Genomic DNA, 21,847 nt, shown 5'->3' with positions numbered 1-21,847 from the left:
CAAGTCTACTACCCTAGTATCACAAATGACTTGGGTCAATTTACTAACTGTCACAAACCTTATAGTAAAAAAGAAACATCAACACAATGCTTTACTTTGTCACCAGGTCTTGATTCTGCTGAGACACTTTTAATTTCATAATTGTTACATTTCTACAAAAAAAGAAAAAGACTTACCTGTTATTCCTGTTCATTAAAAGATCTTTCCTGAGGAACTTTAACTAATTTACCTCTGTGCTTTTTATGGAAGAGTAAGAGTCAGCAGAGACTTGCTTTTTACTCCTATGGAAAAAAGCTTCTATGGAGCACAGGAGATATGCCCCAAATGCCCCTTTCTGCATTTCAGGGCAAGTTCCTATAGAGTATTTTTGCTTCACACTTACAAGAGCCAATGAAAGGCGAAGGTCTTGTCCAGAGATGAGATACATGTTAAACCAGCTGTACTGCTAGTTGAAAAACATGCAGTATGGGAAGTATCCTTTAATGTTGTTTTATTTTTAGAGAAAATCACTTTAGTTGGTTCCCAACCTTAACACCATGAGATGGAAGAGCATTCTGTTGCCATCTATGAGCACAGAAGCTATCTGTGCTAGCCAGCCTATTCTATGTGACTGTACCCCACAGTGTTGTACCTAGGGGTTTTATGCTCAACTGCATAGGTCTACTGCAACAAGTGGCTTAAAAAAAAAAAATCACGATGAGTTAGTGACAAAGGATGAGAGATGAGAAATGCCGCATTCTAAATTCAGAGGCTAACAGTGGATGCTCCTCTGTGAAAACATGAGGGGCAGGTGTTTATGCTGGGCATTCCCATTGTGTGGGGTAGGGGCGGGAAAAGTGTTGTATAAGTGAAAGCAAGTACACCTAAAACAAGATGACTGAGTGAGTGGGGAGGACAGTGCTTGAATTTCCTGAAGGTAAGCACGTTCCTAGTTCTGGGGGTGTGGTGCCTGGGCCCCTACCTCGTGTGCATGTTTGGAAAATGCCTCTGCGCTGGCCATCATGCTTGCAGTCCTTTCATCCAGTTCTCCCAGTTTCTGTCCTCTCTCATCAAGGGCAATACGTGCACGAGTCAAGTCCCCAATAACTCCTCCTGCAGCTCCTCGCACACCTTCAATTCCCCCTGATCCAGGGATGTGCTGGGCAAGACTGCGAGAGGCTTTTCCGGCTGTGGCCTCACCAACTGCAGAGGAGAAGCAGACAAAGAGAAGGGAATAAGCTGTCTGCCCTGGCTCTGTCAGTGCTTCTGTCCCTTGAGCACCAGCCTTGTGGTGTTGATGCTGTTTGATGTGCAGCTGGCACATGTGGAGGACTTGGCTCTCCAGCAAGGGAGGATGCTAGGTGCCTTGGCACTTGCACAGCAACAGGGTAGTCATGGGCCCCTACTCAGCTGCTCAAAGGATTCTGCTGAGGAGAAGGAATCACATATGAGGCAACTAAGGAACCTCCCCTTTCTTCATGCTGTCAGCTTTATTTTTTCATCAATGATATGAATCTTGTATACTTCTCCAGTCCTAGGTGACAAGGGCAAGGGGATCCTATGTGTTAATTTCTGCAAAAGAAGAAGCACTTACAAAGCTCCTCTCTGTCAAAAGCTTGTCCACTTCCTCCAAAAAGTCCTTTGAGAAAGCCTCTGTTTTGGGCTTCTGGTGTTTCCACAGGAGTAAACAAATCCCCAAGCATGTCCTAGCAGAGTCAGATACAAGTCCATGTGAAAAATCAGTGAGGTGAACATGGTTATAGGGGTTTTCTTCATTTGGATTAGATGAAAGAACCACACACATTGGATCTAGTCAACTAGTTACATCTCTGTTGTATGAAGTGCAGTATCAAGTACTTAACATTTGTGAATATGTGGGCTAACCAGATTCACTTATGCTTTTACAGGAACTTGATTTGTCACTGCCTAGTCTCATGTTTGTTATTACAGAGCAAACATTTTATAAGCAACACACAGAGTGAAAATGTCAGTGGTAAGATCACGTTTTAGCTTAGGAACAGCAGAGGCGACACTGTAATTGAATAAATAATTTGTTGTGAATTATGTGTTTTGCTGTAGTGATTATCCAGGCAAGCAAGGCATTCACTCTCTTTTCTCTTTGTAGCATACCTGAGTTCAGTGCTTGCTAACAGTTCATTGCATTTTGTTTTTTTTTTTCCCCTGTTTTGTCTTTAATAAAACCAAAACCTCTCTCCCTATGCACTGCTCTTGTGCATTTTGGCAATGCCATCAGTAATACTAAATAAGCCTGTCTGAAGGCTCTGTCATGATGCCACAGTTTTTGGAACAGTCAAACCACATTTGAGCCAAACAAATCTCAGGCTTAGCTTTAGCTGCTAGGGTATTGGGAAAGTGAGCACTCCAGAAAACTGATAAAAAAGCATGGAGCCCCATTAGTGTTTGAACCCAATGAGGCTGTACTATGAAGACAGTTGCTGCCCTGGTGCTCAGCTCTGTGTTTGCTCAGCCAAGCCTTGGCAGGCAGATGCAGCTGTTGTGCTGCACAGAGCATGAGGCTCCCAGGAAGCCAAGTGCCTAGGATAGAGCCATGACTCACACGTACTGCTCCTTTGCACAGTCACCTGCTCTAGGGAGAAAAATTAGTGCAGTGCTTTGAGCCCAAGTAGACTCTCTCAGGCAGCCTGGCTTATTTTGCTAGGTAGCAGGTGTTCTTGGGTCATCTGCTTTTTGTACAGAGATAGTGGCTGTGCAAGCCTTTAACTAGCCTCTCTGCATGAAACCAAGATGTAAGCAGCCACAGTATGGCAGTACAGAAAAGCAGGGCTGTGGGTCCCTTCTGTTGTATGGTCCTATTAAGGTTAATAAAATATGTAGCTCATAACAGCCTCTAGCTATAGGCCCATCATCCAAGATGCAATGATCAACCCTTTTGATAATTTTAAAATTGGTTACCTGCAAATTAATCTCTTTTCCAATGCACATAAGCTTCTGTGTAATGCCCAGTCTTCTCAGTGATTCTTCAGTCTCGAGATAGGCAATGCTGTGATGTGATTTGAGCTGCTCAGCACATGCTATTCCCTAGGGCATAGTGAGTGCTGGCAGGACCATTTCTTTTATTTTTCTATCCTAGTTCACTGCTAATTATATAACCTAGAACTTATTCCCCCCTCTTTTTTTTTTTCTTTTATTACTCATGTGTCTCCCTGTAACCTCTTACAATTCTTGCTTTTCAGTAAATGACATTTTAATTTGCATTTTCATTTTATATATATATATAAAAATAATGTAAAGCTCTTTTGCTCAAAATAAATGATTTTAATTAGACCATCTCCATAGCTACTGTATTTTAATGTACAACAGGAGATGATTTGCTCATGTGGAAAAATGGGGGGGGGGTGGCAGGGGGCTGTACCGATTACTGGAGTGAAAACAACAGTAAATAATTAAAAACATATTTAAATGAAGCTTATTTTTGATACTAAATGTACTAGCTTCTGCTGTGCTCCCACCTGTCTACTGAATGCTGCAGGTATGAAGATATTTTTAGGTAAAATAAGAAATGATAAAATATGGGAAGAATTCATATCTGCACTAAGGCAGTTTCTGTGTGGCTGGATACCTGCTGGTACCAGTTGCTGCAGGTGCTATGAATTTGTAACTTCCCCTTCAGTCATTTTTAAACTGTTGGTCTTTGGTATAGCAGAACTCCTGAGAGAAGCAGGCTGTGGAGAGTCCCATTTGGGGTCCTACCTGGCTGTGCAGTGAGCCAGCAGAGATTGCAATTAGGGGCGGGCAGGCTGTGGCCTCAGGCCAGCCATGAGGGCACAGAAGCTGGAGCACGGTGACAGTGCCATGAAAGAGTCCCAACAGCAGCTGAGCTGCTCACCTCTGCTCTGCCTCTGTAGTGTGATTCAGACGGCAAACACAAAGGCATATGTCTGTCCTGCTCCTGGAGCAAAGACTTCACTTAAAATACTAAAAGAAAAGTCTTTTTTTGCCAATATGTCTGCTTGCTATTTGACACCAGGTTATCATTTCTGGTAATGCTAATATTTTTTTAACCATTTCAAAATTTCTCTTCCGAGTACAAATCATAGACTGGTATGAAATGTTGCTTCGAGAACTCTACCAGTAAACATGTGCCACTCTGGCTAACCCAATAATTTGCAAATGCTGAGATCATGGATCAGGCCACTGGCCCTCCCACGCAAACACAAAGGCAAGCAAATATCTAAGGGTTGAAGTCCTACCTGTAGGTTGTCACACATCTCCTGGCTGTATGTCAGGCGCTGGATCTCTGTGGGAGAGCTGAGGTACAAAGCTTGTCCTTCGTTAGTGAAACAAAAGGTCCGCGCTATCCTCATATCTGTTACAGGCAAATAGTTGACATCCAGCAGTGGGCGAAGGCTGGGCAAGCTAAAGAGAAGCAGATGATACCTGTGTTAGTCATCAAATGTCATGCATGGTATAGCTGTTCTATGGCTGCATTTCAAACATACATGTCAGTTGATGGTTTTCCTAACTGGAACAGTTAAAAAGTGCAGTTGTAGGGGGAAAATTTCTGCCATAAACACAGCACCTTTCGTTCATACTTTGTTTTCCCACATGGAGATGTTTCAGTTGCCTTGCTTCAGTGATCCTGAGGCTTCTACTGCTTTATGGATTTGGGACAGGCCTGAAACACAGCGTGGCTTGGGCCATGCAGCTGGGGCAGGGGCTTGCCAGGGTCTAGTGCTGGGGTAAGCTCTGTCCCCAGCTACCACATGGGCAGGCATGGGAGATGGTGTGGGAGGGCACTGTTTGCACCCTGGGTGCAAAAGTTCCTGCTTCCCGTTTGCTGTGCTCCAGCTTCTCTTTCACCTCATTAGCTGTAGACGAGGACACCAGTTTCCAAAATTTATCATCTGACCTGGCAAGGGGAGGGTGGGGGTGATGAGGAGCTACAAGGATACTGTGCAGTCAGCTCAATGGTGGCAACTGTGAGGAAATGAAATGAGGTGTCCTGAGTGGAAAATACTCTGAACTGGTAAGAGTGGGGCTTGCTACTTCCCACTGGATAAGCAGTACCATCTCTATACATGAGCTTTCTATACTGCTCTATCCCTGATGTACTGTAACTGAGCAAAATTATCACAAGGTTCTTTTACAATAATTAAAAATCATCAGCCATTACTTTTCAACGTGAGAAAGTTCCTATGAACTTCCCATGTAGAGACTGGCCATAGAAGAGGTGGGGCAATGGGCAAGGCAGCTCCCAGTGGAGTATTTAATTGCATATTAGACATGCACTAAATGCAGCCACAAGGGAGTTAATACAGAGCATCAACCATTGTAAGCACATGTTGGAGCAAGTGCAAGTGGGAAGTGACAGCACTGTGCCACTTCTTCATTTAGTTTTGCCATAAGATTAGTTAGATAAATACCTCAGTGTCATGATGTGCCCGTTGGCACAAAAGCAAGCCAGACAGACGCTGTTACAGAGGGTGACCACATCTGCTCGCAATAAAAAGGATGTTTCAGTGATGTTGTGGACATAAAGACATGTTTGGGAGGGCAATGAGAAGACTTTGGCTTGTTTTTCTGAACAAATGACTGCAAATTGATGATCACCCATATCCTGGGAGGAGGAAGGGGAATGCATGACAAGTTTCCTTTTTCTTGTTTTTTCACCATCATCAGCACTGTTTGGGTCCCGCCACACTTCATACGGTGGATGTGTCAGAGTCCCCATGCAGTCCAAGCATGCGAAGGTCAGCACAGCTCCTTTCAGTGTCAGAACTGTGCCTGCAAAATATAATTTCCTCTCAATGGCACTGGCACTAAAATAAAACTGGTTGTCAGTACTGTGAACACATGAGGCATAGCTGATATTCAGGTTTGCCTTTTGTAAACACAGCAGATGTTAATCTAGCTAAGTTTACAGGTCTTTCTTGCTCACTTCCTCCTGACCACACAGGAAGGTGAACAAATACACTGTGGTTACTGAAAACATCTCAGGCAGCCTGTATCAAACACTGTATATAATATACGCTATTGAATACCATAAAGATAGGCTGTTTTAATCACTACATTATATATACTAGTAGGACATTGATTCCCTTGTTCAAGTAAAATTGCTCTCCTTAGTCGTGTGACCTTCAGTGTTGTTGTTTTAAACAAACTCAGGGAGGCACTCCTATAGTTTCCCCGAAGAGACCCACTCCTATGTATCCTCTGACTTTTGTCATTATTTTCCTTCAACCATACTAAACACACACTGCCTCCCCTCAGACCTGCCCTCTCTTTGCCCTCTATTCTTTCTACTCTACCATCTGTCACTCATTCAGCCAAGAATCGCTCCTGGTAAAACAACCTGCCAACATTTTTGTTTCCTTTTCTGAGCTCCCTTCTGTTTCTCTGTAGCTTCCTGATAGCAAGAGAGCCAAACTGTTCACAGCATTGCAGACAGGATTGCGTCAGAGCTGTGCAAAGAACTGTAATTGCCCGGTCTGAAGCAACTCTGCTAATTTCCATATCCTTGCAAGAAATATATGCAACTTTGCCCAAGGTCTATGGTAATCCTCAGGACTAACACAACCAAAGTGTTTTAGTTCTTGAAGTTACAGGTGTCTCATGAGCATCTCTTTGTACCTCTGTGCCCTCAATGTAGTGCATTACCATTGTTTGATACATTTATTGAGAAATTTTTGCCAAAAAGGCCGTACAAAATCATACACTTATTCTTGGTGTTGTATCAAGATAATAAGTAGATGTACTCTTACCACTTGGTGAGACCATGACTGGCTCTGTCTGCCGTAATTCATCACTAGCAGGCAGATTAAGAGAGAGGATTAAGACCATACCAAGGCCCGTTCCAACCCAGAGACAGGGGGAGACAGTGGAGTCATTCTTCCGGGCAAAAGACTCCATGAAGTACAAAGCGGTAATTGCTTCCTTGGAGTCCCTGTCGATACTGGACACACTGGAGCTTCGGGAACGGCTGAAGGAGTTTTCCCGGTTTTCTGTATAAGTAAATACAATCAAACAGGCATTAGCTGGCAATCCTTGAACAGACACAAGCCTTCAGCAAATATGGTAGAATACAGGAAATACTGAGTTCTTATAACCTGGGCAAACATCCTGATACTAGCACAATACCACCTTCTTGCCAGTATATAAACAAGTGTGGAAAATGCTGGCAGACTTCATCAGATAGATAGATCTGCATTAGAAACAGCTGCTTATTATGGAGATTAGCATAGCCTAATTAGAATTTACAACAGCCTTAGCTCAAAGGACTTGTTCTAAATAGTATGAAATAATTTTAGACCCTTATGTTACCAATGCATTTAAAATTAAGCCATATATCTCATCGCTGCAGGACATGAAGGGAAGGAGCCATTACCAACTTCAGAACGCGTCCTTTGCCCTGCTGCTCTTTCCATTGCTGGGGATTAGTAGCACTGGGTTCACAACCGTCATTTATTGTCAGCCTATTAATAACTGCTCTCTGGGGAAAGGACGCCCATTGCTAAAATGGACCCCAGTCTCAGAAATGTCGCAGGGCGCAAATCAGCTCTGGCTTCTCAGGCACTGAAATGAGAAGCTTGCTCTGCCTCTTTGGCAACAACTGCACAGTAAGCCTGCATTGACAGGTTCGTCTTTTTCCCTGTGCTTTAGCAGGCAACACTGACTGTCAGCTGATGACAGAGCCATATCGTCCTCACTGCAAATATATGTATATGGAGAAGTGACGATGAGCATGGTCTGACTGCTGCAGGGTTCAAGGTTCTCCTTACTCAGCCTTGCCTTTTGTCTGGAAAAACAAAAGCTGTGCAAGGGAGCGCCTGCCATTGCCAAGAAGTGTAAGTGGCAGCATGAGAGGCTAAAAAGTTACTGAATAGTCAAGAAGCCAAAGGGAAGAAGGGAGCAGGAGTGGCTGTTTTAGCATATTCTTTGCAAAACAATTTGTGCTAGTGCTAATGTCTAACAACTTGGAGTCATAGGCTGTTCTAAACCATTTGAAAGCTCCCATGCTCTTCTGCAACATAAACAATGAGAGGGCCAGGAAGCTCTGCAGATGGAGGAATCGCAGGAGCTACTGCACCTGAGATAAGAGGCTTGCTTCTGAGCCTAGCACTACTCAGCAGATCTGTGTGTGGTAATGAAATTATCCTTCTTATACCTCAGAGGAAAGAGCTGTCTCTTCAGAGCCAGTGGAAATGACTTAAGAGGAATGCTTCCTGTCATGGCTGAGGAATAAAATTAGAAAAGGACTCACTGTAATATTCAAACTTAAAACTGGACTAAGCCTGATATTGTATTGTATTGTCCTGTTCTCCACCGGAAACGGCACACTGAAGCTCTTCCTCGGATAATATGCTTCAACGTTGCATTCCCTTACCAAGATGACTCCATAGTAGCTGCCAAAATTATCCTCTTCACAGAAACTACCTGGGAATGACTGGAGAGAACCAGGGCAGAGCATTACTACAATCACAACAGACATTACTATATATGCCACCTTACAAGCTGACACACAGGGCTGGGGGCTCATTGTCATTCTGCTCGTTCACACTTGGTATAGCTTCTCTTCCTCAAGTGCATCCACTTCTCAAACAGGAGCTTCACAGGGAAGCGTTCCCTGGCACCACCCTAATGGAGGAGTAACTTATGCCCATTTGCATTTCCAAGCATTGGCTTCTCCTCACCCCGTATCACCTTAGCGCAGGCATTATTGCTGCTGTCCAGTTCTGGCTCGGTACTGCTAAATGTATCTGCATAAAAATGGGATTGCTTATTCCTGTGCAAACACAGCTTCTAATACCTTGAAAATTAGTGTCTCCTACAACTTCAAGCACTTTGTACTTCTCCTGCTGTGGAGTGGTTGGCCCAAATCCTTCCTGAGCTCTGTGATAACTGCTGGACAAAGGAGGGGTGGGCAGTAATTTCAAGGCAGAGATTTTACGGGCCCCACATATATTTTTTTCAAAGGGTACCTAATTTTTAAAATATATTATTATATAATCCATTTTCTCTTTAAGAGGTATGTTACTATCAGAGTCATATTAAATTCAGATATAGTGGTGCTCAAACTGAGAAAAATGCTGAAAGGACAAATGCATCTGCTCAGCGTAGGCGACATATAGGGAACTTAAATATATGATGTGCCATTTGCATGTGTCATCAAGCTTTTTCCTTCCCTTAAATAACAAGAAATGTTCCTCACTCCTGTGCAGTATGGTTAACTAATACCTCTTAGCAGAACTGACATTAACAGATATAATCTTTGGGACACTTCTGGGAACATACTGTGCCATTTTCTATTAAATACATTACTCAGACTGAAATTCAAAAGACCAGCATGACACATCTCTCAAACTTTGATGTCATTAAATGTATCTGAACAGGAAAGCAAAACCTATGAAAAGTCACAATCACTATGGGAGATTATTGGCTATCTCTAAAACAATGTAGAAAGCGCTCCTGTTCCTAGATTTTTGGGATAAAATTTAATTTGGGATTATTCCCTGGGACTCCTTTCTCAAAATGATTACACCCCAAATTCTCTATTTAGAAACCACCCCATTATATTTGAAAGAAACATAAAAACACTTTCTTTGGGAAGTTGTAAAAACTTGCCAGAGTCTTTTCTAGCATGATCTTTATCTTCTAAAAGGACGTCCCATCTGCTAAAAGCTGTCCTGTACAAACACTGCCAGTCTGTAGTAATCCTTAACTCTACTGCCAAATCCTGAGTTTTCTCTTATATTTTCCTTCTGTTGCATGAGGGTGACCAGCAAGAATGTCAGCTAAAACGCAACTTTTTGTATGATTCTGAACCAGCACCACGACCACTTCCAAGTGCTTCCTGTAACCCAAGGCCAAACAAAGTTTATTTGGTCTCCCTGCTTCAATAAGGGGACAGACTGTTGCTGCTCCTAGAATCTGGAGTCCCTGCAGATACAGGAGTTTATCCCCTAGAAGCCCCCTGGGAATCTTCCTATCGCCCATGGAAGCCTTCTTGCACAACGCTCCCTGATCCCTGAGTTTGCTGGGCAGGTTGCCTTTATGCCTTCTACTTCTAGGGGCCCATTCCCTACTAGGAGACCAGACTGCCAAGCCTCTGCAAGATTGTGTCTCTTTCTTTGCCACTTTACTGCAGAAGGGACAACCTTTAACTCTGGCAGCATTCCCATTTGTTTGCAGGGTTTAATGATTCTATATTTTCCCCCAAATTTACACTGCATCATAAAGTGGGATTTTTTTTTTTTTTTTTTTTTTTTACATGGAGTTCTTCCTTGCAAACTTCTATTTTAGCTCCTACATTTGAGTTCCTAAATTAGGGAAATCCCCAAGACCTACTACATGGAATTATTTCATAAACCTGGGCAGAAACCATGTTTTTCTCCCATAATACAGGCTTTTTAAAATTTATTTACTTGTTTTTCTCCAAAAGAGAAGCCAGAAGGATTCTGGATGAGGAGCACCCTGGTGATATATTCACTGGTGGCAAAACAGAGCCCACAGTCTTCACTTTTCTGCCAGAAGGGTCACTGCTCGCCAAAACCCTGATCTCTGAGAAACGAATCTCAGCTCCCAGAGTCGCTGCTGCTGTTTAGGTGCAGTCTGGGTCTGTGACCATTCTGGCAGCAGTGCCAGCTAGCTCAAGTTTTGTACTTGCACTCCTCTCTTGCAGAAGTGAGCGGTCTCCTTTAAGTAGTCCACATGTTTTGTGGAGTCAAACCCAACAATTTCCTTGAATTTATATGGATGAAAACAAGCAGAAAATGATTTAAACTTCAGATCTGGCTGTCTCTACAACCATCTTGCCTGATTTCTGCCTATACTTTTCCTCTAGAGGTCAGCTCTCATATCTCATATGGATGGGCTAGTTAAAAAACAGACCATGACACTGTTTTCAAAGTTGTTACTTTAAATCTCACAGCGGTGTCTATGTCAACTAACTTGCTGAGTATATCAAGATAAGGGATCAGCTTATTGTGTAATTTCTCACAATCAATATTAGATTATACCTTTCAAGACTTTTTTCCTACTGCTACAATTTTTTAATGCAAAGAATGTCACAGTTATACTGAATATAGTCTATGTTATATTGGATCATGCTAAGGGGTTTCTCAGATGTCCTCATATTGTGGGCTGCTTTTCAATAAAGTGATTGTCTCATGGGGTCCTCCCCTCCTTTTTCTGACATGTGGGAGGTCACCTCTCCCACCTGGGAACACCTAACAGCTTTTTGTGGCAGCTTAGCAGTTGATTATATTGTAAAGTAATGTCAAGAAACTGAAGTATAACTCCTTTTAATGAGTCAAACCTTGCCCTTTTCATTTCTGTTTTTACCTTCATTTTATTTCTTCTCCCGTCTCTTCTGTTCCTCTGTCAAAGGCAAATACTTTTCTGCTCCTCACTGCCCTTTCCCTCTTCTCCTCCTCTACAGAATACCCTGCAGCATGGTGCTTCCTCAGATATGTGCTCCTGCCCCTAAATTGCCTCTGGCTTTGAGGAAGTCCAGTATTCCCTTTTCTCTGAGAGGCATATATCCAGCTGTTGCAATCCCTCTGCTCCTACCCAGTTATTTCTTTCTCAGCCTAGCATGTCCTTTTTCCTCCTCTTCCCCTTGCAGTCATGGATTTATTGGCTCTTCCTCCTTTTTTTCTGAATAGGTCTCCAGGCTGTTCCTGCAGCTGGGAGCACAGGAGCTGACAGCACCATCAGAGGGGGCCTGTGTCCGCTGACAGCTAAGAAGTGAATATGATTTGGGAGATGCTGCTATTCAGGCTATTAGGCTAGAGCTCTGAGCAAAAGTGTTATTATTTGCAGCTACATACCAGGGGTTAAGATCACACTGTACGAATATCACTGCTCCAAAGAGTAGTTCTGCTTTCTTCAGAATGCTTGAACTCATGATGTGAGTTAGTGAAGATGCAGACAGACACTCAAGAATCAACTTCCTTCACAACACTAGATTGACTCTTTAATTCCAGTTATAAGCAATAGTGTGCAAGTCAAATGCTTCTGATTAAAAAAAAAAAAAAAAGGCAAAACCTCTAATTTGCTACTGACCTCACTGACAGAAACAGACAGGACACTTCAACTCACATGCTAGGATAAAAATGAAGCCAGTGTTTTTAGGTCTTACCTTTGTTCATCCATGTGTGAGCAGTATAGTGACGCTCGTCGTGTGAGAATGTACTGATTCCGTGTAATTGCTGAAGCATTGCCCGTCTGGAAATGTAACCTACTGCCACAAAACCACATGCATTGCAAAAGGACAAGAACAATCGAGCCAACCGTCATCATGACATTTATGTGAAAGCAGCCCTGAGCAGTTACTGTTCTAGTTGGTTCCTTGCCTGACAGAGCAGGCCCACTGCACGGGTATCTAGGAGAAGATTTAATTTCAAGTTCTGAGGTTTTCTGAGAATTTAAAAGACTATTCAAGTAAACAATTCCATATGTTTCAACTGCCACCTTTACAGAGCACTGGCAGAGAATATTTTGGCTTTTATTTACTATTTTATTTATTAACTCCCATTTGTTTAGTGGGAGTAACACTGGAATTTCCTTACTTTCCCATGGAATTAAAAAAAGAGAGAGAAAATACTAATGAAAATACTTAGGCTACTGGCTTGTGTATCTTCAGGGAATGTTTAGATTTCTCTACTCTCAGCTTCAGCAAAACCTTTGCAAGGGGAACATATCCTCGCATGTCATCTTTTCCACGAGACTGTCATTGTGATTATGCTAAAATAACAGAATAAAGACTAACACAGAAACATAAAGTCATTCTCTTTTTGAAGTTAGGAATTGTGAAAGCAAAAGTATCACTTGGTATGAAGAATGAAAAAAAACTACGAGTGAAAAAGAGGAACATTTTCACTGTAATTTTTACATTCATTCCTGGAGAGTTTTGCAATCAACTGTCAGTGTCCTGGATTCTCTTTGTAGGTTTTCTCATGGTTTTAAAATACTGAATAACTGATCTGCTTATAAAACCTATATGAAGATTCACCTTTTTTGATATGAAAATCAATATATTCTGGAAACAAAGCTAAATGGTTTATGTTCTTCTCTTTTGGAGATTTCTGAAAGTTTCAATCCCAAATATCTGACCTAACAGAAGCTAATGAAAACACTAAAACATTTGCCAGTCTAAGTATCACCACCTTAAAATTTGAAGAGAAATCTGTCACTTTTTAAATATGCAAGTTGTTATTGATTCAGGAAATCATGCAAAGCTCTGAATGCCAATGTAAACATACAGTCAAGGAATTACACGTCAAACGTGAATTTGCACGCAGTAACGTCATACGGACATAAACAGAAACCGAACCGTATTAGTGATGGCAATGCTTCAGCAACACAGAGGAGAAAGGGGCAGGAAGTAACACTGCAGGGTTTTCACACATTTAAGAACACTGCACGTTTATTTGGCTAAAAACATCTTCAAACACATTTTAATAGTGCCACTCTAAAGCTGCATTCCACATTAAAGCAATTCACTAGAAAGCAGCAGAAGTTGTTTTAAGCGCAAACGCTGCACTAATAATTTGGAATTTTACTGTGAATTATTTCCTACTGGATCACATCAAACCTATTTCCCTAAAAGAATGTGAATGTATTGCTTGCAGAGCATTCAAACCAGGATGGCTATGTTTGCTTACACGGACCTCACACCTGTGGGACACTTGGCCCTGCCTGAAAAAGCTCTGGAATGGATTATCCTGATGGTGCATAGTTATAGCAGTGTAACTCTAAAGGCTTCCTAGAATTATGCTGACATAAGATTGATGTGAATGATGGCAAATAAAGCCCTGAAAGAGAAAACAGATTCAAGTCACCAGACTTGGATCTTTATTTTGATATTTCCAGAATATGGAAAAGTTCAGGCTTAGGTTTTGCTTCAGCATGTTTTAAAAACAGAAGGGAACTGTTACAGCCAGACTAGTTTTCCATATTAAGAATAAGGTAGAAATAGCATTTTTATAGCAAGATAAAAATGTTAGAGATCTTTACGGTAGGTAATTTGTACCAATTTTCCATAATCAATTGTATGAATCGCCTGTACTTTCACAAGCAAAGTATCTTCACATTCAGATCACTAAGATCTCAATTTCAATACAGATTATACGTTTGGATTTATGTTTTTAGTCAAAGATATCAGAAATCTCTAGAATTTAAATCCAAACCTACAACACCCATGGCTGAAGCACCCATGGCTGAAGCATCTTCATAACATTCATGGTTTGGAAAAGAATAATTCACATAGCTTTCATATGTGGAAGTGCCCAAGGGTAAGGAGGAGACAAGGGACATAATAGAAAAAAAGCCTTAGGTTCATTCAAAGAGGAGCCAAAATAGCTACTGTCATAATGAAGCAAGTGAAAGCATTTTAAAGGATTTTTTTAGTTTTTTGCTTGCTTATATGAGTACAGTGTAACTCTAGTGTGATGATGAAGTGTTTTGTTTTAAAGTAAACATTTGGAATGGCTATTATCATGCAACTTGAGCCATCTAAAAATATTCATATATTCTTCCCTAGCTCTGTATACATAACAGCCCAGAACCTATTCCGTTTTGCCACAGAAGTATCAGAAGCAACCTAATGGTGTGTTCCACTTAAAAAAAATTATTGCAGATATAGAAAAATAATTTATGTTGGTCAGAAGTGATTGCTAACAAGCACAAAAACCCAGCATGCAGTGCAAAATGCACCTTCCAAATTCAATACCTCTAGAATATAGTGTGAAATCAGTTTAACTTGGAATCAAATCACCATTTAAATTAAAGCTGAGTAGACATTCAGTGACTGTAAGAAGAGTAAAATTTTTGTTTAGTTGGTTGTTTTAAAAAATAAGGAAAATTTGCAGCTTCCTATAAGAAAACAAGTGAACCCTAACATCCAACAAGAACCTCACAGAAAAACCTCACATGCCTCCAAACAAAGCTCTTGCCCCTTTCTTCCCTGGACTCACCTAGCCACTAAATGCCCTCATTTCTCAGAACCTCAGTCTCTAGATGACCACCTCCCCACACTGTTTCTTTCAAGGATGTGGACATCTAAAGTTCTCCTGTGACCAGGTTTAGGCAGACACACACTTAAACCTCTGAAGGAAGTCAGTGGTTAGATCTGATGAAGATTATGATTTAGCCCAAATGGTAACAGCACTATTGACTTTTTGCAAACAGTCAAGTGATTGTAGCACTCAGCAGAAAGCTGGAGACCCTCAGCTGGAGACCCAAATCAGCCTGAGAAGACTGGATCCATGCCTTCTGCAGCTAGGGCCACAAAGGTATTTGGACTAACAGGTATTCGGAGTAACTTTGTGTCTCCCCTTGAAGCTGAGCCACTACCTAGCCAGGCAGAGTACAGGGAGCTTTACTTTAGCCACCTGGTTATGATGCTCAGCTGTGAGGGTGACCCTAAGACTTCTGACCCTTCTGGTCCCATTTTTTATTTGTTGAGAACCTAATATAAAATGTGAACATGTGGGAGCTACACTTGAACACCATCTCTAGGGTCTAGAAACTGGTCTCCCCTTTGCCATAACAAGCTACTTTTTATGCAGGTCATCTGACCACCAGACTTCTTGGGCAAGTGGCATGCCCCATCCATTTGGTTAGGACATTCATTATGTTAGGCATTCTACCCAGCCTGCATGCTAAAGCAACAGACTGGGGTAGGTGGGCTGGATTGTGCCCTTACTCCCAGGACCAGCTGCCATTGGTTTTGATGTGGCTGCACCACAGGCAGACTGGGTTTTGTTCCTTGCTCATTTGTAAAATCTCTCTACATCTCTTTTCTAAGAGGAAGCAGGAAAAGAGTCTTAAAAAATTTTTTATTAGAAAACAAGCAGACACACTCTTATCTCCACCATAACTAAAAAGGAATGTACCATTACAGACAAGCCATTCCTGGAAACAATTATATTCCCTCTTGAATAATTTGTGGAGCTTATAGTTTAGTGCTCAAATGGAGTACTTTGAAATGGATATGAAAACCTTGTAGAAGACACTAGAACATCCTTCCTTGGAACACTTGCTCTTTTGGTGCCTCATGTTTTATTTCAGCTATGCAGGATTTACTTGTAAGAAATCTTTGAGTTTGCAGTACCAAGGGGGCCAGAAGTGGTGTGATTCTGCTAAGCATTGGGAAAAAATCATCCCAACTTTCTTAATAACTTTTTTTATTTGAGTAAAGCTTTCTGCAGTGAGAAACAGACTTTCCAGATATCAAACAGGTCCTGTGCACAACCTTTTTGTCTGCCTCTCTTCACAGACAAGAAATATGGTGGTGAGAAGCTGAGCAGCTAGTGGAGGCTGTGGCTTACTATATACTATGCTATTCCTATTGTTACTCATTACAGGTATGTAAAGTAAATTCAAATGCTACTAAAATTGATATGATTCTCAAGTAGAACCAACACCCTAATAAATCACTCACTGAGAAATAAAGAAAGAAATCTCAAGCCAAGGGCTTTTCCATCTGCTGTGAAAGTCTACCTAGTGAAAACCCCTACCTGCTGACGGGTTGGTTCCCTGAGTTCTGTAATGTTCCCAGTGGATCTGGCAAGTGTCAGTTTGACTGGCTGGTTGGGAAAGAAAGTCTACCAGAAATCATCCACTTATTTTAGAATATCAAGAGGCACGACGTAGGGAATGCAGTGGAGAATAGGAGGTGTTCTGAAAACCTGCCAGAGATGCAGTAACCTTCTCAGAGTCCATTTCCACAAGTAACCCTCCCTATGATTAGAGCAGTTCCCCCACTGTCTCCCTTAAGTTGTCACTCTGCTGTAGTAATCTACTGCCGTTACTTCCTGGCCTTCTCTCAGCAGACATGGACAGCACTTTACTCCCTTCCTCTCTGCAGTATCCTGCCATGTATTTGAAGCATATTGTGCTTCCTCTTCAACACTTCTCTAGATCAAGCAATCAGGCTGTTTCTATCTTTCCTTAGAGGCCCAGGAACTACAGCCTTTGAAGCCTGTAGTTTCTGTCTTCTAGACTATCATCAGTTGGTTCGCATCAACCATGGGCTTCAGACCCAACACACCCAAGAAAAAGGGATGCAGTGATAAAAATGGAGAAATCCTCCTCTTCTTGCCCCCTCCCAAAATGAGAACTAATGGCTCCATTCATTCATCCAGTCCAAAAAATTCCAATGGAATATGCATACAACACTACCACAAATAGCATAACTGCTTAGTCATAATTTACAACAGAAAAATTTATGCAAAACTTATAGTAGTAATGGTAAGAAATACTGCAATACACAGCACAAGACATCAGTTGAGTCTGGTTGCCCAGGCTGTGGACTTTCTATAACATGACCACTCAGTATTACATTTCCAAGGCCTTAACTACAGCATACAGGAATTATGATAACCAACATTAGCACTTCTCCAGAGTTTCATGCATGTATTTACAGGCAAATACTGATTCAGGTACAGACAGATTCTGTAAGCCTTGTTACAGAAACAATAGACCAAAGTAACGGGCAAATTTCAGAAAGTTATCTTAGAATTTGCTGTATATAAAAAAACAAAACAAAAACCCTGAAAAAACTCACCATCCCCAAAGCCCCCAAACCTAAACCAAAATCCAAAAAGAAGAAAAACCAGAAGCCCCTGCCAGGCCATATATGTTTCTTATTATGTTCATCACTAAAACCTCTGAATAAGAACAGAAGTTTAAAGTATATATCATATATATAGTTCAGATACTATTCATTTCCAGAACATATCAGACAAAATCAGGCAAGAAACAAAATAACTTATCCCAAGAACAATATTTTAGTCATTCTATATGCAGATTCAAAAGAAACGCTTCAAGTAAAAGCTATACTGGATCTATTAAAATGGAAATTGCATTGTACTTGCCATAGAATTTTAAATAAAGTGACTGAAGATAATGGCTAACAATCCCTCAGTGGTTGAGTTTGCTAGCTCACAGTGGCATTTCAATTCAAGTACTCTGCATCAAATGTTGACTATGTATAATCAAACAAGTGAACCAAAAAACTGAAGTAAATATTGAAACTGAATTATATTAAAGAAAAGCTAAAATGAATTCAAAGATCTTGCCCTCAGCATTCTTAGAAAATTGCAGCATACCTCAAATCCTTGTTAGGATTCCTTGTTTGGAGACAATTATGTAGCACTAAGACCTAATGAGCCTGCTGTGGGCCAGTTCATCTCCATTGAAATTCTTGATCAGAGTGAGATCTTTGCTGTTCTAGATGGAAATGGGGCTATTTCTTAGACTGAGGTGGACTGAGCAGGATCTGTGCAACAGCACAGAAGGCAAGCCAGTTAGGGCTGCACGTTTTCCTCACAGAAGCTAAACAAAAGGTTAATAGACTCCTTGTTTCAATGTTTCTGTGAAGACACTTGCAGGCAAAACAAGGGAATAGCTGGAGCCCAGAGCTGGAGCAGATGAAGAGGTAATCAGCGCAAATGGCTACAGCCTGCAAGGAGGTCCACTAAGCTTGGAGAAAAAACACATTACCTTTCCACAGGATGATATCGTGGGAAGGAATGTCTGTAAGGATCTTCTTGAGTAAGAATAATATGCATTCCTATAAACAAAAATGTTGTTTATACCCTGTGTAAGAAGGCCTTATCTAAGAAATATATTTACTAACTCCTAAAGTCTCAGACCTAGTCAAAAAGGACTAGAAGTATAGAATTTGGAAGTTGTTCAGCAATGGAATTTGCTGTATTTATGGTTTTATTTAGAATGCACATAAGTTCTTACATTAGTGCAAGGAAGAAACAGCTTGATCAAAATGATGTGAAAATAGGATTGTTTAGAATCAATAATATGCTATTAAGAACTTGTAAAATTTTCCTCCTACTTTTCTTGCTAAAATTAGATATAGAGCATTCAGCAGCTCCAGAGTTAATTAGTGCAGCTGTGACAATACTGCATTTATGAAAGACACTAAAAGATAAACAGAGAAATCTGTAACATTTTACATAGCATAAATGGTATTTGAGAAGTGCTGTACTAAATGTCCAGCAGCAAATATTGACAAAAATACAATCATAACAAGTTATTTGATCTAGGTACTAGTCTTTTGGGAAAAGAAATCAGCCTTTGAAGCTGAAATAGCAGTAATTTTTGGCCTGGAATAAAATTAACTTGCATTTGAAAACCTTGAGAGCTTTTTAACAAGTTTTCTATATCAGATGAGGATGCTTGGGAAGGACACGTTTAAGCAAAAACAATAAAGATTCAAGCATAATCACTATTCCTCTGCTACTGTTGCTTGGTTTTTGAACTGTTCTTCTATGAATGTGGAATAAATGTCAGCACTTTATGAAGCTTAACAGTTTGCAGTATTTTGACTGGCAGAAAGAAAGACCCTCCTCTCCATTGTCTTCCTAAGCTTGATCTATCTTGCAAAGACATTCTTCAAAATATTTTTCTGCAGAGGGAATTCTTTTACACATATAAAGAGGTAAGAATCAGCAAAACATCTTGAAGATCATCGAAAAGGAATGAAGTAACATCTTGTAGTCAGAAGAATTTACTGTGTGAAGGTTGCCTGAAAATACACTTGAGGAAAATGCAGGAAATACAGATGCTATTGTACTAAAAGATCAGATTTAAATAAATGGGTTTTGAAACCCAATGTGAGAGTAAAAGGGTGATTTATTATTCTAATATATATCCTATGGTTAGTCACTAAAATGTATTATCTTTTCAATCAAATCAGTTAGTAGGGGTTGGAAAGAGCAGGAACTGGAAAAATTATTAAAAAATCTCCAAGCGTTTTCAGTGCCTCAGAGACAGGCTCTCAGCTTAAGAAAAGGTAAGAACCATTTACCCCCACACAAAGGACTTTTTTATGTATAAAAAGTGCTTAACATTACTGAGATAGCAATCTCTAATCAAAATTCTGCTCAACTAGAATAATAGAATCCTACCAAAGACTAACCTGAAATATCACCTTTCTCTGAAACAGCAAGGACATATTTATTTCTTGTAAATACATTCATTGCTTATTACAGCATATATTCCCAATTAGCCAAGAAAATCTCTTTTTTGGGGGAAAGGGGGGTTGAAAGAGCCCAACCAGAGAATATTTATTCTAAGTACATTCTTTCTCAAATCTTTTAACTTCTCATCTTCCTTCCCCCTCACCCTTCTCTCTACCCACAACCTAAGAAATTTTCAAGGATCAGATCACCTTCTACCATAGTATTTATTATAAAATCCTACTGAGATAAATCAAACCATCTGCCAAAGCAGTATGTCTAGAAATTCAAGATGCACGAAGAACTGCTAAGCGTCAATCACTCCAAACTAATCAATTAGAAGAGCCAGAATTCAAAAGATTAATACCATAGCCATCTAAAAAAAAATTTAAACAAATTGGATAGATGGTTTCATTTCAATGGGAGAATATAAAGCATCAGAAAGTTATTTTAGTCAACAGATGTGCTAAAGTGACTTGTATCTATGTTTGTGCACATAAACCCACATACTCAGGAACAAACTCAAACCATGCTCTATCATATTACATGTTAATACAAAATATCCTGAAGACTCTGGCTGGTTCTTTATTGAAGCATAAAAAACTGTTTTACAGTCATTTCACTGACATTACTAAGAGCTGTAATATCATTTCAGTGACACCAGTGATACTTTTAAATACATCAGTTACATTAGTTTACTCCACATCCCTGAAAGGAGGTTAGATGACTATCTCCAGAAAGATATATATTTTAAAATTAAATTTGATAGGTAATATAATTAGTGGTGAGCAATACAAACTGAATCTTTCATGATATGGATACCTAAAAAAGCATCATGATGCCATCAAAAGTATTGCTGTACTCCTAAAATTTTTGTACATGAGACTGAGTGGTATCTTAGGGGGCTGTAGGTTCTCTCTTGCTCCTGCCATTGACTCTACTTACTCTGGGAGGATGGGAGGGAGAAAGAAAAGAAGAAACATAGAAGAATTGGGAAGTATCATGGCCAGGTTATATACAATTAGTGCAAATACTGCAGCAGTATCAGCATGTAACAATTCTAGTAGAGTATGGCACTACATAGAATCAAGAAAAATATTATAGCAATAGAAAACTACTGTGGCAGTGATATATTGTCCACCATGAGCTGTAATATGACAAGAGTACTTACCATCTTTTTATGGTGCACAAAGAGATGTAGATGAAAGTGTTATGTAAGAACTACATATTATGATCAACAATAAATAATCTGGAGGAAAATATAGTGATTACACAGGTGAAAATTTCTCCTTTGCCTAGGTGTTTATAAAGGCCTCAGACCTTTCTAAATCTACTTTAGTAAAATATTCATTTATGAACCATTAATTAGTCTTAATTTACATTTTAGATTATAGAAGGTTTAGTATTTAAACAGGATTACTTCTTATAAATGACTGCTGGAGGATTACTCTTTGTCATATGTTATACGAAGTCTACAACATGATTCAACATTTTCACTGTTCAGCCTGTGACTTCATCTATGAAGAATCCACAACACTGTAATGTTCACCCAAAGGCCAAGTCTACACTACAGATGCCAGTCAGTAGCACTGTGTTTGCCACGCATGGGAAGATGTACAATACCTGTGCTAACAGTTTTGGGCAGTAAAGTTATATCAGAAAACTTGGGCCCAGTACTTACTTTGTATTGGTAACAAAGTGTAAATTTGCTACAGGCACCCAAACTTCACTGAAATAATGTTTAGATGTGTTAAAACACTCTAGTTTTTCACACAATCTAAGGCAATGGTTGAACGGTCACTAAAGAAACAGCTGTGTCAATTGAAATGTCACTACTCTCAGGGTTTTGTTCCTGTTCCTCTGCAGAAAGTTAATGCTCCTCTACTAAAGGCAGTGAGATAATG

The 21,847-nt window shown here is 40.3% G+C and overlaps 1 protein-coding gene across 1 annotated transcript in view; it reads right to left on the bottom strand.

Annotated features, from left to right (window-relative positions):
* STXBP5L (syntaxin binding protein 5L) overlaps nucleotides 1-21,847 on the bottom strand; it is a 220,723-nt gene that overhangs the window by 5,189 nt on the left and 193,687 nt on the right. Inside the window, exons 23-28 of the mRNA XM_067302244.1 lie at nucleotides 12,101-12,199; nucleotides 6,723-6,962; nucleotides 5,385-5,745; nucleotides 4,212-4,377; nucleotides 1,574-1,685; nucleotides 962-1,182 (exon numbers count right to left, since the gene is read on the bottom strand). Coding sequence (XP_067158345.1) covers nucleotides 962-1,182; nucleotides 1,574-1,685; nucleotides 4,212-4,377; nucleotides 5,385-5,745; nucleotides 6,723-6,962; nucleotides 12,101-12,199 — 1,199 coding nt within the window. The remainder of the gene's footprint in view (nucleotides 1-961; nucleotides 1,183-1,573; nucleotides 1,686-4,211; nucleotides 4,378-5,384; nucleotides 5,746-6,722; nucleotides 6,963-12,100; nucleotides 12,200-21,847) is intronic.

Source organism: Apteryx mantelli, chromosome 1 (assembly GCF_036417845.1).
Source record: "Apteryx mantelli isolate bAptMan1 chromosome 1, bAptMan1.hap1, whole genome shotgun sequence".
NCBI classification, from domain to species: domain Eukaryota; kingdom Metazoa; phylum Chordata; class Aves; order Apterygiformes; family Apterygidae; genus Apteryx; species Apteryx mantelli.
Note: the sequence above shows the minus strand (reverse complement) of the source record. Positions and strands in the feature narration are given on the sequence as shown.